This window comes from Pipra filicauda, unplaced genomic scaffold (genome assembly GCF_003945595.2).
Source record: "Pipra filicauda isolate LSUMZ 115617 unplaced genomic scaffold, ASM394559v2 scaffold54_size4384275_pilon, whole genome shotgun sequence".
Lineage (NCBI taxonomy): Eukaryota > Metazoa > Chordata > Aves > Passeriformes > Pipridae > Pipra > Pipra filicauda.
Genome location: NW_024104698.1, coordinates 3621726 through 3638634, shown reverse-complemented (window position 1 = coordinate 3638634; position 16909 = coordinate 3621726). Strand labels below are relative to the sequence as shown.

Sequence of the window (16909 nt, the reverse complement as noted above, 5' to 3'; positions counted from 1 at the left end):
CAGAAATTGAGGTTGGCAAGGGGAGCCCAGGGTGGCACCTGGAGAAAGGCATTTTGCAGTGCACAATTAGAAACTAAGGTAGTACAGGGCAATCTGTTGTGAAGAAATTGGGGTGACATGTTTGAAAGAGGCAATGGGGAAAGGAGGACAGATATGGGCAGGTTGAGGAGTGGATAGGGAGAGGGTAAGACAGCTTTCCAAAAAAGAAAGGGCATATTCTCATGCCAAGAGGATGGTTTGTAGATCACTGTAGTAATAATTGGCAGAGCAAACAGCTGCCTTTCTTTTGAGAGGAACAGCTCTGATTTAGATACAGTTTGGACCTGGAGATTCCCCCTTCCTCCTCCTACAAGCATTTCTCATATAAAATTATTTCTGGTCTTCCTCAGTGGGATGAAACTAAGACCTTATAAAATGTTATGGAAAAGACATGAGGACCTAGACTACACAACAGCTTGGTAGGTTGCAAGCATTCCTGTACGAAAAGGTTAGGTCCAAGTCGGGCCAGGCAAGGATACAACCTGGACCTGCCAGGCAAACAGCCAGCCAACCACCCCAGCTCAGCACAATGCCTCTGAGACTATACTAGCATTTCAAATCTGGAAGTTTTCTTGACAGTGGGAACATTTTCCATCAAACTGATTAATGACCACACACTTCTTTATTTGCAATATATTGAAAAATTTATAGGCTGGTGGTCAGCACCAAGCACAGTCACAGTTCCTGGCTTTGACTGATCTACAGCATTCCGTTCATGCCTCATTTAAAGCCTAATTTCTGCATCTGCAGAAAGTGAGAATATACATCAATCAACCAGGATCTTAATTAAATATGCCATGATCTTCCCTTAGAGTAAATGCACCCTCACTGATCTCAATTTAAAGTGAAAGGACCAAAAACCAGCTTCCTTTTGAGTACAGCAGGAAGAAACCTGTTCCGTTAGATCCCTGAGATGCCAGTCGGTCACTGCTGCAGCAAAAACACCTATCCAAAAACTGAGCTTGGAAAAGGAGGGCACACAGCAAATCTTTTAACTCACCTACATATTCATTATACTCTGGAGCAAATCTCCCAATGTTTTGCAGCCAGGGAGAGTTTTGGTCTCTAATTTTGTGGCTATGATGATTATGGCAGCATAGTGTGACAGGAGGTGACCTGTATTCATGGAATGGGAAAGGAGCGTGTCCAAGTGGTGCATCTTGCATTCCCAGTGAAGTAGGTCAGTAAAATTCACCTTGTGCTGAGGACATACAAAGACACTATTCACTGTTTACAAGCTCACATGAGTTTTCCTGGTCCTTAGATATTTATTTTACCAAATTGCTAGATTTAACATAGCAAAGATTCCCTGCAAGTTAAAGACCTGGAAGTCAGGCTCTAACATTCACAGTTCTGTAAACAACTGTGCCAGTGTTTTTCAATAGCCGATAAGCCATAGTTACATTTCTTAATTGTGTTTTTGAATGGAAAAAAAATCTCCCTTTGCTGCAGCTACCAGTGCTATTTGATTCCCACCAGTATGTCTCACTGCTGCGATACCAAGAAATGAGTGTCAGTGGGATTTGTTTTTCAATGAAATTCTAAACATAGTAAATGTACAAACTGAGAACAGCAACACTATTTTAAACCCGCCGCTGCAGTTAACTAAAATTGATCCCTCTAACGAGTGCTAAAAATAGAAAGAAGAGAGCACACAGCGACTTTTCATATTGCTCCCTTCAGGCTCCTTAAATCCTGGTGAATTTGACCTTCACGCAAAGCTGTCCCAGTGTGTGGGACAATGAGTGATATTTCACATTCCACTGCTCCAGAATAGGAATTGATTTATTACCCAGCTAGCTCAGGAATTCGTTTACATGTTTCCATTTATAACATTGCTGCATCAAAAGGAAGGAAAAAAAGGTTTTTGTTTTTCTTTTATTCAGCAGTTTAGAAGCAAAGTATCAATTCTGGAAATAATAATATGCTGTATAGTACGAAGCATTACACTTCACTGCCTTTTTCTGTGGGCTTTCCTGCTGAAGGGGAATAAACCACAGGAATCTCTGATGCTCTCCTGATATTTATTTTCCCACTGTGAAGGATCCCATGTGAAAAAGATAGGAGATAATCCAGCAAACCTTGTGAATCATGAAACATCTTCCTGCACCCCACGCACTCCAGCTCTGGGTTGCTCTGGTGCAGTTGCACAAGAGCCCCAGTGATAAGATGTCTTCAAGTGGAAGTTGCTCTGAGAGCGAGCAAGCAGAATCTCCTGTACCACTGGGGAGAAAACAATTCTCTCATCCCACAAGAATTTCAAAAATAAACTGCTAAATTTTCATAAGCTCACCCCTCCAATTGTTATTAGATTGGATCTGAAGTGTTTTATTTTGGTCTGAACATAATTTAATAAGCTATTTTTTCCTTGTGGTTTATGAATGTAAATTAATTTCTAAACAATACTGCTTAGACCTGAAACTGGAACCTTTTCCATTTTGAAATTTTTCAAAGAGGATGCTTTAACAGCTTAAAAAGAAAACCATTTGTAAAGATGACTTAATTAAATCAAAAGTAACCCTCTCCTCTGAAAACTTTTTGTTTTATCAGATGAGCATTTTCTAAGGGAAAGCACTGCTTGAAAATTCCAGCTATCTTCAAATACTGGCATCAGCTGAAGATGGGAAGACAGAAGAAAGCCTGTCTGCCTTACCCATTGACATCTGTTCTATGTTAACAGAGGCTACAACTTATCCCATTCTACCTGCCTGCAGTTTTCAGCAGAAAATGAGCATTCCTAACAAAGCAATCCTGCTGGGACTGAGGAAGGGTAGTTCTCTCTTGACAAACTTGTTAACGTGAGACATTCTCCACTCCAGTGGAGGTGCTGTAATGCCTAAACATTTGATGAGGTATCTGCATCTTGGAATGCAGTACCAAGCAGATGTCATTTAAGAACTCCTCAAGTTCACGGCAAAACATTTGTCCGGCTCCGCCTAAACCATCAATTGTCTCATCTAAGCACAAACCCCAGCACAATAAATTCTGTAAGCAAGCTTTGATCTGCTGTTCAACCCAACAGCACTCATAAGCTGCAGGTAACATTCAATTCTGTACATACATATGGCAAAACTCATTCTGAAGAAAAGAACCAGTTGACATCCATCAACTTAAATCCAAAGCCCTAAAGTGACTTATAGACTTTATGCCAACTCCCTCTACAGCTATTATCTATGTTGATATTTCTTGTCTTCTTTTTCTGATGCATTTTCACCCAAGGGCCACAAGCTTACCTGGTCCAAGCTTGGAAACTGCATAAAGGAGGTCGTAGTTGATGACAGGTGTTGCATCATCTATTGGTTGCCACCCTACAGGTGGGGACGCTGGAGGCGAGATGAGAAACTGTTTTGCAGGCTGTGGTGGTGCCAAATGAAGCTTGTCTCCATCTGTCTCAGAGGTCTGAATCTTTAAAGCATAACAAAAGACATTGTTTTATACAGGGTAGAATCACAGAATGGTTTGGGTTGGAACGGACCTTTAAAGATCATCTCGTCCAACCCTCCTGCAATGAGCAGGCACATCTACAACTAGATCAGTTTGCTCAGAGCCCTGTCCAACCTGACCTTGACTGTTTCCAGGGATGGGACATCCACAACTTCTCTGAGTAATCTGTACCAGTGTTTCACCACTCTTATTGTAAAAGACCTTCTCCTTACATCTAGTCTAAATCTGCCCTCTTTCAATTCAAAACTACTCCCCCTTATCCTATTGCAATAAAAGGTTTGTCTCCATCTTTCTCACAGGCCACCTTCAAGAACTGAAAGGCCACAATAAGGTCTCCCTGGAGCCTTCTCTTCTCCTGGCTGAATGACCACATCTCTTTTAGCCTGTCTCCATAGCAGAGGTGCTCCAGCTCTTTGATCACCCTCGTGTACCTCCTCCAGACCTGCTCCAACAAGCCCTGGCCCTTCCCGTGCTGAGGACCCCAGAGCTGGATGCAGCACTCCAGTGGGTCTCACGAGGGCAGAGGGAGGGAGAGAATCACCTCCCTCTTCCTGATGGTCACTGTTCCCTTTATACAGCCCAGGACACAGCTGGCTTTCTGGGCTGCCAGTGCACATTGCCAGGTCATGTCCAGCTTTTCATCCGCACAGGATGGCTAAATGGAATGATTACTCAAACCATACACTTCTAATCCCAAATGCCACCCAGGCAGGGTTTCAACGTCAGTCTCAGCAGAGAAGGCCTGGAGATGAATTTCATTTCAGCCTTACAGATGGTGCCTCTGCAGTAAATGCACAGCAGAGGGCTGTTACATCAGCAAAGCTACACTGTTTGTGCCTATTGTATACCTTCTCTCAGGATAAGTACAAAGCTTTGGTATCCACAGCTGCTAGTTTAGAGATTTTTGAGGCTGAAAAGATGCTGTTGTGATCTTCTGGTCTAAATGCCTAAATAAAAAAAGATATGACACAAGAAACCAGTAACTCCTGCATCAAGGCCTTATAAGTAACTTCAGAAAGGTTTCTAAATATTTCATTTCTTTAGTTGAAGTGATAAAGGAATCTATCATGTTCCTTAGTAATTTGCAACTGGATGTTCTCGTCTTATTTCCATCTTAAATTATCTAGTTTAATTCCTGATCTTTTCTTTTATGTTAAAGAAGCCTCAGCATAAGTGAATTATACTACAGCCATACCTGAGCAAGGTTACAACCACCTCGAGCCCAGAACAATAAACTGCATTTCCATGACAGCAAACGCATCAGGGTGCTGACAATCCTGCCATACTGGAATGGGTTTGCAAAGAGCCAGTCTGGGTCTCTCAACTCCACGTTCCCCAGAACTTCTAGGACTGGAAGTTGTTCTTCAGCCTGGCTCAGACCATACACTGCCCCAGACACTGTGCTGCTTCCACATCTTCATCCCTGGACATGACTAATAAGCTCTCTTAAGGCTGAGTGTACTGGAGAGCACAGTGCAGATGCCAGAATGGCTCTGCAGGAAATCTGCTTAGATAGGGAGACTAATCACTATTGTGCACATTTTTCTTTTTCTTGTTATCCCAAGTTTCCAATTAACCTCTTGATTGTGCAGGAAGAGTGAAATGGTTCTCAGATCTGCTTAACTGCAGGTTTTGAAACCTCTCAGAAAAAAAACCCCAGAGCCAGATCTAGGAGATTACGGCATATAAAATGGCATTAAGGTGGATTCTCAACACGTAAATCCAACTGTAAGATCTTCTGAACTCATCTCCTGCTGAGGCTCAAAACAGCTCCTATTTTGACCAAGTACTTTGGATGAAAAGGATCACAATTTAACAGCCTCTTGGGTTTTCCCGATACCTTCAAATGAGTCAGCCCTTAATCTCAGACCTCTGAAGGGCCAATCTGGCAGCCCAAAGCATGCTTACATTGCTCAAGCATGCTTACATTGCTCATAGACACCAGTGGGTATCTCACATGCCACAGTGGCCACAGCAATTCATTAAAATGCATTCAGAAGAGGTCGTGGTTGGGCTCTCAACCTCCCTCACCTTTCTATATGCTGGCTGGGGCCTGTTACCCACCCAGGCTGTGGAAGGTCTGTGTTCTTTCTCCCTTGTCCAAGAAGAACTGAACCCCCACCTGACACTTCCAGTAGATGGATATAATCACCTATGCCCCCAAGCTGAGAGTGTTGTTCTTCCCCTACCTGCTTCCTTTTACTTGAACTTAATGAATTCTTTCTAGAGAATTCAATATTTTTAATTCATGTATTCAGTAAGGAAAAAAACCCAAAAGGCAGGAGGAAGCCTGACTGTGGCTCAGGGTTGCAGTCAAATAAGTAATCCAGCTTTTTTTTTTTAATTATTACTCATTTGGATTCTTTACATTAGCACTTTTTTTATGGTTGGTTTAGAGAGTTACCCACAGACAACACCCACTGTTGTAAATCACCTCTAAGCTATGTAATTCTGTGCGTTGAATAAGCAACTTTAGTCCTAAGCAGCCCTTTAAATTTACACAGACCCTCAGGGCAGGTACAGTTCAGTCAACATAAGGAGGTTTGAGTAATCTTTCAGAAGAGAGATTGGGCATGGGAGAAACCTTTATTACTTTTATTTGGTGATACTGCACAATATTTCTATAAAAGCTCTTCACTGACAGAAGTAGATTCCAGATTTCATTACCTGTGCAAAATACAACTTTAACTTCTTCCCTCTGAACTGTGTTTCATGCAGCTCTATTCTGGCACGAGCAGCTGATTTGGGACTGCTAAAATTTATCCGCACACGCCTGAAGCTTTTGAACAGCTGGAATGTCACACAGTCATCATAGGCACGGAACAAGCCTTCGAATTTCTCCTGCAAATTAAAAAGAAACAATGCTGAGGATTAATTTTGTGCTCTGTCACATCAGTCTGTGTCAAAGGAGAATCTGAAACTTGACAACCATTTAACCAGGAGGTTTCAGACTGGCCTCTGGGGGCAGGTGTCCATAGAGTAATAAAGGCTCTGTGAAAACAAATTGAGGAAAGCACTGGTCTGGTAGTGCTGGACTCTGCAAAAAGTTTGGGGGAAGAAGACTGCAAATTGAGAACCCAGCAGCTATTGAACTTCTCACAGAAGCTGAGCAAAACTGCCACAGTGACACATGAAATGAAGCTGAAAAGGGCACATGACTGAAAACACCAGATAACTATGGGCTCATCTCTACAGAAGCAACCATTGTGCTGAATTACAATGGAGTCAGCAGAGAAAGGCTGGAACTGAGGGTTACATCCACATCAGCACTGCAGTGTCATTTGGTATTGCATGATATGTTTGTTCTGGATGTTTTGTCATTTAAATACTTAGTGCAGAAACACAGTCATTCCTTGAGAGTTCCTGCAGCATCTGGGAAACAAATTGGGTAACTGAAAACAGTGACCTGTCCCAAAGACAAATTTCAGGCTGTAGAAACACTTTCAAAAGAACATGACAAAAATATGGATATTTCAACATTGTAAAAGAAAGGTCTGAAGTGTACCACATCCATGGACCTGGAGATGAACAGAAATTCAAGGTACGCTGGCAGCCTTGGAGGCTCAGACCCTCTGTGATTTCTCTGTAAGCTGTGAGCATGCAGAGGACTAGTTCCACACCATCAAATAAAAGCAAAATCCTTAAATCAATTCTGGCACTTGCACAGGTCTTTTCATTCACACAAGTACAGATTCATAACATATTAAGGCCGAAAGGGGGGGCAGTTATCATTTAGTCCAGCCTTTGCATTTACCCAAATTTCAGACTGTCATCCACTGAGTTGCACATCAATTCCAAGCATTTGAGTTACTGCAACCAAGATTTGAAGTCTTAGAAGATGGACAATCAGGCAGAGCAAAGCCCTTTCTCTTAAGAGTGCTTTATCCTGAAAAATCCAGTGTTTGAGATGATTTGCAACACCATTTCATACACTGAGGGCTATTACGTCAGAGGTTTGTATAATTACAATAACCTGATGCGGTTGCCCCATCCCAGGACATGTTCAAGGCCAGGCTGGATGGGGCTTGGAGCAACCTGGTCTAGTGGAAGATGTCCTTGCCCATGGCAGCAGGGTTGAAACTAGATGATCTCTAATGTCCCTTCCAATGCAGACCATTCTGTGATTCTATGTTTTCTTTGCTATCTCTGCAAGTCAGTATGGTTTTACGTGTTTTAAAATATGACTTCTTTTCTTCTCATCCAGGAAAACAATTTCTTATCCTTAGAGTGAATAACTGGTAAAGACTGCAGAAGATAAAAAAGAAAATGCAATTTATGTAATCTCATCAATACTTCAGTTCTCATCTGTTGAGCTTACAAGCAAAACAAAAAATTCAGAACTCAGAAAAAATGTATCCTGAAGCACAGTGCAGCTGCATCAGGGAGCACTAATGGCACTGGGGGAGTAACTACTGTCAGCCTGAGATATCTGTTAAAGAGTTAACTGAGAGAACAGACCAGGGCCATGGCAAAGATTGTGACACACCAATGCGCATGTACCAGATCTCCTTTCATTCACTGCCAACTCTGTGGTCTTCTTCCCCATAACTGATATTCCATTTCTGGCACCCTTTCAAAGGAACCTCCCTGTGGTCTATTAAGCTTTCATGCTTTTCATTTCATTCTGCCTGACCTCGCTCACCTCTTCCTCTCACCGCAGGAGACACTTTGGAGGAATAAAAAAAGAAAAAAGGAAAGAAAAAAGAGAGGCGAGAGCTCCGTGGTTTGGCTGAGGGTGACTAAAGGCACACAGCTATCCCCAAAACAGTGTGATGCTGTTAGGTTTGTACAAACGGGTCTAGTCATACCACCTAATGTACAAATTGTCAACATTTCCCACGTGAGTTACGCCTTTTGTCTGCTTTGCTGACATTTTTGAAAAATTCCATTTTCCTGAGCAGAAGTCTTCATCCAGTGGCATTTGTATAAAGGTCAGCCAAAAGCAGGAGCCATTTCAGTCCTGTCCTGCTTGGAAATTTGATGCTACAACCTTCACAATGACCAGGCTAAATGGGCTGGGGGAAGGGAGAGAAAGGGACAGGAGCCCAGCATCCATGTAAAGTAGGACTCACACAGCATTCAGAAACATAGTCCAAATTAAAGTGACTAATTAAAACTCATGTCTCTATGACACCTATGTTACCTATTTCAGACTTCTTCAGTACATTTTGAAAAAGCATCTTGAAGTAAACAAGCTTTAATACATATATAGACATGGTTTAGTAGGGGACTTGGCAGTGCTGGGTTAATAGTTGGACTTGATGATCTTAAAGGCTCCTTCAACCTACACAATTCTATGATTCTATGAGAGATATCAAGTTATTTATATTTATATATCTAGTCCCCTGTAGTAGCTCTCATTTTCCCTACAAGTCAAAAATGAAATAATTCATTATATTAAACAAAAAAAGTTTCACCAGCCATGGAAGAAACCATGCATGGATTTGTCTGAACACTTGGAAGTATCTGTTATGAGTGACTATTTATTAGGAAAGAGATCCTACCTGTATGGATGCAGCAGTATTTGCCTGCATCAGCCAGTGCTACGTATCCACCCTCTTTGTAACACAACCCAGAACCCAGGTCTTGGTTGGAGTCATAATGCAAAAGAAGGTAGGACACAATTTCAAACGTGGGTCCAAGAACAGGGAGCACAAGGAATTTTCTGGGCACGTTCCTAGGCAATCCTGAAACTCTTTCTCATTAGGCACTGAAAGGGATAGATGGAGTATCTCTAAAAAAAGCTGATTAAGTGCTGGATGCCACTGCTACACTGGGAGAACTGTAAAGCACTATGGACTTTATTCTGCTTACTTTTCAATTTGATACTGGCACAGCTTTAGAGATCCAGCTTTGATTAACACTCCTAAAAATGCCGTGGGGAGGAAGAAAATCAAGCCTCTATTTGATATTAATACAGGGCAGTCTATCCACAGTGGGGACAATTCTACTGCACCAACTGAAACTGCAACTCCTCCTATTAAAAAAAGCCATACATCTGGATTTTTCTACGTTTTCAGCTGATAATAATAATGACCTCAGCAGAGGTCATAAATCATCAACTGATTTTAATGGCCCTCAGCTGCATCTCGAGCCATCCCAACTCCTCCCAGCTTCACATTAATTCCCAGGAAACGCCTTATGCCTTAATTGCTATTGCCTGTGACTTCTAATAAGTGCTGAATGTACTTATCTGGATAAAAGTCTTTCAGAGTCGTTCCAATCTATAAGAAAATTTATCATATACATTTTAAAGACCTAAGCAAATTCTCTTCCTTTCAAGTTTTGTGGATAAATTATTCAAGACTCATAATCCTCTCAATTCGGGACTTTTAAAGTGCTTTCAGGATTCAGTACTTTTAAAATGCTTTTAGAAAATAAGTCTTTAAACTTTCAGAGCACTTTGAAAACTTATGGAAAAAAAAAGGGACGTCCAAAGTTAAGCAGCAGTGATGTTACTCTTGAAAAGTCAAAATGCAGAAAGTCATGAGTTAATCATTTATTTCTGGGATTTTGGAGTGTCTTCATCCATCCCAAGTATGTCTCCATGAGGCTCAATTAATGCTCTGGAAAATGTGAGGAGCCTTCATTTGATCAAATTCTCACTTCTCCCTCGTGAGCTCCGCACCCCCTCTTCATCTCATTCCTGTGCCTAACACTGGGCACCTTTCCCCAGTTCTTTCTTTCCTGTCACCTTCTGTCAGCTCCCATCACCCTGACTCACCACCTCTAGCAGTTTCTGAAATTTCTTTTTTTTTTCTAAATTAACAAAATTATCACAAAATAGGACCATACTAATTAAGGCTGCTGATTACTCAAGCTTGATGGTTATCATTTACGACGACAGCCAATGCCGAAGACAAACACAAGGAAGAAATGAGGGCTGGAGTGACAGACATGAGCTAAAAGCCTCTGAGGACAAGGGCAAACCTATGCTCTCCTGGACTAAAAACTATTTCTGCCACTAAATGAGAACTCACCTTGACCAACACCGTGTGAGTTACATGATAACAGTGATCAGTGAATTGCAGCCATAAGGAGGCAAACAAGATACTGGATATATCTAGAAAAGTATTTCCAGTAAAGCAAGGAAAGTATTAACAGCATTATATAGAGCACTATTGCACCTCATTAAAAATGCAGGGTTTGTTGGCTATATCCCAAACAGATTAAGGTAAATGGGAATAGATTCAGATAAAGGTTACAAGGAGCTGGGGGCAGGGGGGGCTCATCTTGGAGAAAAGGAGGCTCAGGGGGGACCTTATTTCTGCCTACAACTCCCTGAGAAGAGGGTGTAGCCAGGTGGAAGTCAGTCTCTTCTCCCAGATAACAAACAATATCATAAGAGGAAATGGCCTCAAGTTGTGCCAGGAGAGGTTTTATTAGGAAGAATTTATTAATGGAACAGGTTTTCAAGCATTGCAACAGCCTTCCCAGGGAAGTGATGGAATCACCATCCCTCAAAGTGTTCAGAAAACATGTGGATGTGGCACTTGGGGACATGGTTTTGTGATGAACGTGGCAGTGCTGGATTAATGGGTGAACTCTTTTAGAAGTCTTAGTCTTAAAAGTCTTTTCCAACTAACCATTCCATGATTCTATGAATGAACAACTCATTGAATAAGAAATGAAAATGCTTGCCTTATTTAGCAAAACAAAGCAAAGCCTGACAATCATCAGTAGTTTACCAGAACTGTTCGGAGTCAGGACAAAGGACACTGTGTAGAGTAGAAACTAGAAAACTGTTGGCATAAAACAAGTGGAAACAGTTGGCATAAATAGGTTCAGGCTAGAAGTTAAAGAAAGTTTTAAACATCAGAGTAATGATCCAGAACAACCTTCCACTGCAGCAGCGGCAGCAAATGATTTTTTTTTTAAGATGGAATTTAGTTCATGCGAGGGACTGTGACAAAGTATCGACAAAACGAGCATTGTAAAACATGACTGCCAGAATTAGCAAATGAATTGGGTTCTGACCGAGCAAGTTCCTGTGATTTATTTCCAAACATTTCTTTCATGAATAGCTCCACTGGTATTGTGTTCATTCAGGACAAAAGCCAAGGCCTAATTCAAATCAATGGAAGCCTTCCCACAGACATCGGCGAGCTTTGGATTAGAGCCCTAGAATTCAGAACCCAAATTACATTTTATTATTCAGTGTGTTTGCACTCATTATCACCCTTGTTACACATTTGATTTAGGAGATGGCTGTGATTTAAAACTTTAGTCTAATGTTTTTCCTAGAGTTTTGCAAGCAAACAAGCAAGCACTTTTCCTATTTTGATTTTTCCTGTTCATTTATTAAAAGATACTCCAAGGAACTAACTACAATAGGGAAAGAGACATAATTTACAATTACAAAATATGTTTTTCCTGAAATTAGTTCTGCACTGGATATAAATATTCCTGTAAAACATAAACTCATCTCTCAGAGTTGAATATATCTGTTTCCACATAGCCACACTGGTTGCAACACTGCCGAGTTCTTGTGCAGCACAAGAAGAAAAACGGAATTTGATAGAACACATGGAGGCCAAGCACTGAAGAGTCTCATAACAAAAACAATCTACCAACAGATTCATTCCCTGTTTATAGCAAAGAGGATGGGCACACTGGTTACTTCTAGGGGTATAAAGGAGTCACTAAAGTGACACACATTTTAAAAAAGAAAACCAAAAAAAGAAGCCTAGAAAATATCAGCTGGAAGCTACTCCACGATTGGGATATGTAAATGTCATATTGAAGGTACTGTAATGACCTAGCCTGGATATTGTGTATGGCTCTGCTCATCCTGGATTAAGGAAGATAGAGGCACGCTGGAAGAGCAACAAATGACTGCAAGGATGATCAGAGAAGTTGTGAACCTGTCACAGGAGGTGAAGGTAGATGATCCCCATCCCTTGAAGTGTTCAAGGACAGGGTGGACAGGGCCCTGAGCAAACTGGTCTAGTGGAAGATGTCTCTGCCCATGATCTTTAAGGTCCCATCCAACTCAAACCATTTTATGATTCTATCATCTTGCCTTGGGAAACAGAAACTAAGGTATGATGTGTTTCCTGATACATCCAAGTACACTCATGGCTGGGCTTCGCGAACGAAGATTTGGGAAGGCTCTATCCACATTTGCTGCAGGCACGCTGGTGGCTTATGAGGCCAATACGTGACAGACATATCCGATTGCAAAAGGCACAGCAGAAAGACTCCTTAGATGGTGTATTCTGCAATACACGGTTCTTTCTGCGTTGCCTTTTTTCCTCGAGAGTGATCCTGCGTGTGTTCTCAAAGGAGACAGCTGCGTTATAGATGGTGTGTCTCCAGGCCTCCTGATTTGAGGCCAGAGTAGACCAGTTGTGGTGATCAATATGGCCGAGGCTGAGATGTTGTTTCAGGGAGTCCTTGTATCTTTTCTTCGGGGCTCCTCTCATGCGGCAGCCAGTGGCAAGTTCACCGTAAATCCAAGTACAAGGAAATCAGTAAACTATGTCAGGGAAAAGGGATTATCTGAATTAAAGTAACAAACAGCATTGCCATGAAACTAAGACTGACAGCTAAAAGATTTAGGCTTAAACTGAGGAGGTTATTTAGCACTAGACCCATAACATTTCAAAATGCCATTGGCCCAGAAGTAGAAAAAAGGCTAATTACATTTATGAAAAGGATAGGAAGGAAGGAAAGATTACAGAAGGCCAGTATGCATTTCTGTGGTGAATGGAGAAAAGAGACAAGAGGAAAAGAAAAAGGGACTCTGATTTGTCTAATCAGAACTTTAAAGACCTGGGTTCATCTCAAGCGCTTGTAACAACTATTTCATGAGCCACACAAAACAAGAAGCAGCTTGATGCAACTCATAAGTGAAAATGCCTTAAATGGCAGGAACTCTCAGAAGTCACCAGTGTAAACAACAGCTTCATCAATTATCAAATTCTCTCCTTCCAAAAAAGGTGAAACTTATTGGGAAATTCTGGAAGAGCATATGAAAAATCACTATTGATTCTCAGTTAAAATTCCAGGAGTGCTGTAAACAGAGAAAATATTTTAAAATTATGATGATGATGATGATGAGTAAAGAGTTTCTATTGTCCTATTGCCTTTAAGAAATGGCAGAAGAATAAAATACAAATTTACCATTCAGAGATCCTCTTAAGGCACAGGTCTCCAGGTCATAGCTTTTTATTTTACCTTTCATTGGAGGTAGCTGTAGCTGTAGCTGAGAGTGTGGGATCTTTCTACTTCCCTACTTACAAGTGGGACAAGGTATTATTTGAATAAAATATGCAGACTGAATACTAGTGTCTGAATGTTGGTTTGCAGGAAGGGAATCCCTCATACAATCCCATAGCTGTAAACAGTAACAGAAAGATGTCCTTCCACCTGTCATTTGCCAGGGTACATTTCAGGATGGCAACATTTCTAGATGTGAGACATTTTGAAAGGGGGGAAAACCAGGGTATTTTGTCAAGTAATCAGAATTACAAAGTATTCTCCAATGACCACTGTACTGTCTAAAAGTGTGTTCCTCACATTGGAACTCAGTGAAAAGCTCCACTTATCTCATCCTTAAGGTAAAGGAGAGCATTAAGATAGGATTAAAAATAACTTGGGTTTATTTTACATTAAACATGGCAATAATTAGCATCTTCCAAAATTGAACAATTGTCTCAGGATATGAACAAACCAACCCAGGTTTGCTACCCTGGTCTGTTCAGTTTGTTGCTCTGTGCTTGGCTTTCTCTTGTTTTCAAGGGATGAAGGTCAGGTAAATTGTGAGCCAAAGATGAAATAAAACAGTAAAGCCAAAATAAATTTTACAATTGGACTTTGAGAGGGGCAGGTTAAAATTTATTAGAACTCTCTTTTTGGTTAAATTAAGGCCAATTTGCTTGCACTATTGCAATCATGATAAAGGGGATCCTATAGTACCTTTAAGCTTTACTATGTAAGGGATGCACAGTTTGTATTCCAGATGTGACGCTAAATGACTTTGTTGCTCTGCACTTTGCAGGGAACAAACCCTAAAGAGACCCACACTGGCCACAAAACATGTCAGCACACAGTCCTGCTCCATGGTTCACACATCCTGCCATGTCACCCTCACACGCTGGGGCTGTTTGGAGGCACCTGCGTAGAACTTTTAGACCCTGAAGGAAGTGTCAAGGGTTTTGCCTTCACGTTGTGCCAAAATCATTCTGACAGTAGAAATATTTGATATAACGCTTACTGCTTACAGATTCAGTGTCTTGTTCCAGAGACAGACTTTGAGAAAAGTATAACAGATGTTACATAGTGTTGTGAAGACATTTGTAATTTGTTATCCCTCAAAAAGTTGTGATGACAAAAGTAGGTCAGAAGCTGGAAGTTCTCTAGTCCCACCTCACACTGGCACTAAAGCAACAAGAGCCATCCCTCACTACCAGCCCTCCTGCATTACATGCCCACCAAGGCATGACAGCATTGCAATGGCACAGCAAACTTCCTGGTGAACAAAACAACAGATTTTTCCCTCTTGAAAAATCAGCTGAACCAAATACGTTTATGTTCAGCTTCCAAGTCATCAGCACAACAAAAGGTACAGAGATAATATCTGCCCCAAAGCTTAATGGAAATGGCATTCACATTTCGGAAGAGGCTGACAAATGTCAGGGGCACAGAATTTTGCTGTGTTGCCTTTTCTGTTTTTAACCAGCTCACATCCCTATTTACCTCAGTGTGACGCACATTCCTCCTGCTTAGCTCCGCTGATCTGGAAACCAAAGGCTCCTTCAAGATGAAATAAATTGTTCCTGTGGCAATGCCAAGGGGGTGATTTAATATAGTTTGGAGACTTCTCAATTCAATTTCACACCCAACGATTGAGCTAAAAGAAAAACCCACACTTTACATTCCTTCTTTATAGGAGCACTGTTATTTTACTGTATCACCAGGCTTAGCTTTTCTGAGCACACTATATCTGAAGTACTCCACTTCCAGATGCTGTATGAGCTCCCTGAAACACTGGAAGTGCTCTTTCAAACAGGCTGGCCAAGTGCACATCCATTAGTTTTGCCCCCAGTGCTAGGGAGTGTTCTGTAGAGACATCATTCTTTGTTCCCTGAGATGTGATTCCTGGCTACCATTTTGTGCAACATCACTCAACAGTTTCCTTTTTTTTTTTCTCTTTTTGCAAAAAAAGTATTTGGCAGTGAAAAAAAGAAAAAGAAGGAATAGGTTTGGGGGGGATTTAATGCAATTTGTTTTCCAAGTAGCAGCCTTACATTTTGGCTTGAGAATGATAAAAATAAGACACGAAGACAATATTCAGACTGCCCTGAAAAAAAAAAAAGCCTATTTTTGTTTGCTTTAAGATTTCAAACAATAACTGAGTAGATAATGTATGTAGTGATCTCCAAGGAGCTCGTCTCTTTGGGATTTACAAATGTACAGAGTACAATACTCGCTATCAATTTTGCCTTGTTGCTGCAAACATTTAAGCCCAACAATTAATTGGTAGCAAAAGGATCAAATTCCTGTGTATATGTTTCTAAGTTCTTATTATCTTAATGTAGCAAACAAAATAAGGAAATAAAACAACATTAGTTAAGTTTTTACTAAAAGCTGCTACATTTATATGAGTAAGGGTGTTCCAGGAGCAGATCTCTACAGCAAAACAGTTGGTGCTCAGGACTTTCTGATCAGGTGCCATAGACTGAATGCCCATTAGCTTTTGGAGCATATCAGGCACGCTATTAGAGTGCATCTTCTATATTCATTTCATCTGAAAGGCATCCAGTTCATGAACTGCTCTGCCATGTGAGCAAAAAGTACAGTTAATGAAGAGCAACAGGAAAGTTTCCTCATGGAATCCCCAGCTCAAAATGCTAATGGAGATGCAAGCTGGTATCTCTCATAAAAACAGTTAGCTGGTACTCATGGAAAAGAAGAAAAAGCAAACCACTGCAACCAAACTGAAGTGCTAGGGACAGTAATAAATAAGGGATTGGTGGTCAAACTTGTGCAGGAAACTAGGATTGAAGTTATTCATGAGGAGAAGCTATGTGAAAATTATTCATATTCAAAGAATCATAGAACAGTTTGGGTTGGAAGGGATCTTAAAGACCATCTCGTTCCAACTCCCTGCCATGGACAAGGATACCTTCCACCATCCCAGGTTGCTCCAAGCCCCTTCCAACCTGGCCTTGAACACTTCCAGGGATGGGGGAGCTACAACTTCCCTGGGCAACTTGTGCCAGGGCCTCACCACCCTCAGATCAAAGAATTTCTTTCTCATATTAACTGTATAAACTTTGGGGCCATAAGAAAAGCTACATAAATATCCATCTTCTTATAACACTGCTCTTCACTATTTTACCAAGCTGTTGAAGTGTCAGGGGACACCTCTGTTGTCAGTGACGCAGTATCAGGACGTCAGTGTGCAAAATGCTAAATGCAA

At 41.2% G+C, this 16909-nt stretch overlaps 1 protein-coding gene across 3 annotated transcripts in view; it reads right to left on the bottom strand.

The window, feature by feature from the left end:
* The window catches only part of RCAN2 (regulator of calcineurin 2), an 87784-nt gene that overhangs the window by 10773 nt on the left and 60102 nt on the right, over positions 1-16909 (bottom strand). For all 3 annotated transcript variants that reach the window (XM_027721493.2, XM_039387296.1, XM_027721658.2), the window contains 2 exons: positions 6151-6324; positions 3273-3444 (listed from right to left, as the gene is read on the bottom strand). In XM_027721493.2, the coding sequence (XP_027577294.1) occupies positions 3273-3444; positions 6151-6324 (346 nt within the window). The remainder of the gene's footprint in view (positions 1-3272; positions 3445-6150; positions 6325-16909) is intronic.